The sequence below is a fragment of the Egretta garzetta genome, unplaced genomic scaffold, assembly GCF_000687185.1.
Source record: "Egretta garzetta isolate BGI_Z169 unplaced genomic scaffold, ASM68718v1 scaffold4, whole genome shotgun sequence".
Classification (NCBI taxonomy): Eukaryota; Metazoa; Chordata; class Aves; order Pelecaniformes; family Ardeidae; genus Egretta; species Egretta garzetta.
The window spans coordinates 947,278-948,164 of NW_009259329.1; the positions used below are offsets into that span (position 1 = coordinate 947,278).

Here is an 887-nt window from a genome sequence, read left to right on the forward strand (position 1 = left end):
CCCCCGTGCGCCGGGCTGCGGCGGCGATACCCGGGGACGAAGTTCCCCGCCACACGGCCGCGGTTCACAGTCCAGCCACCCCGGCACGCCGCCGGCACCCTCCATCCCTGCACCCCACCGGCACCCACCCCGCTCCCCTCACCCCAGCACCCTGCTGGCAAAACCCTCCCCATGGGGTCACCTTGCACCCCCAGCTCTGCCGCCCCTGCCGAGCCCCCCGGTGAGCCCAGCATGACACGGTGGCTCTGGCGCAGCCAACGCTATGAGTCATTTTAAGGCCTAAAAAGTTGTTTTCTTCTTTAAAGTGCTCTGAAGCGGCTGAGACAAGAAATCCCGACGCTGCCCAGGGTCAGGGACACCACGGGGCACCCCAGACCCCGCATGGGATGGGACAGGCTCAGCACATGCCCCCATCCTCTGCGTGCCACCATCCCCTCCTGCCTCAAAGAAGTCCCTGGCTGTGGCATCAGGGGGTCCCACGCCGGGTGACTGAGTCCATCATCACCTCATCCCTGGTGGGGATGGGGCTCGCTGCTGCGGGTGGGCGGGTGCTCCCCCAATTTGATGATGCCTTGGCTCAGCGCTGGCTGCAGAGCCGTGGGGGAGCGGGCACTCGGTGCGTCCCCCCCACGGTGATGCAGCCCTCCCATTTGGCCATCTCCACGGGGACATCCTCGGGATACTCCACCAGGGCGGGGGCGAAGGGTCCCACCAGCCAGGGCAGGGGCGCGTGCTGCCCCACGTACTCCAGCAGCTCGTCGATGCTCAACTGCGCCCGCATCACCGTCTCCCGGCTCTGCGCCACCATCAAACTCGACAGGTCGTGGAAGGAGCGGGCGCGGGAGAGGGAAGCCTGCACGCCCTCCACGCCATGCCGGACGTCGCCC

At 67.9% G+C, this 887-nt stretch overlaps 2 protein-coding genes across 2 annotated transcripts in view; both read right to left on the bottom strand.

Moving 5' to 3' along the window:
- Nucleotides 1–105, bottom strand: part of LOC104124409 (perilipin-3-like) — an 8,572-nt gene extending 8,467 nt beyond the window's left edge. The window contains exon 1 of the mRNA XM_009636748.2: nt 31–105. Within this exon, the coding sequence (XP_009635043.1) occupies nt 31–105 (75 nt within the window). The remainder of the gene's footprint in view (nt 1–30) is intronic.
- Nucleotides 106–577: 472 nt separating this feature from the next.
- The window catches only part of SEMA6B (semaphorin 6B), a 15,755-nt gene continuing 15,445 nt past the window's right edge, over nt 578–887 (bottom strand). The window contains exon 15 of the mRNA XM_035892343.1: nt 578–853. Coding sequence (XP_035748236.1) covers nt 578–853 — 276 coding nt within the window. The remainder of the gene's footprint in view (nt 854–887) is intronic.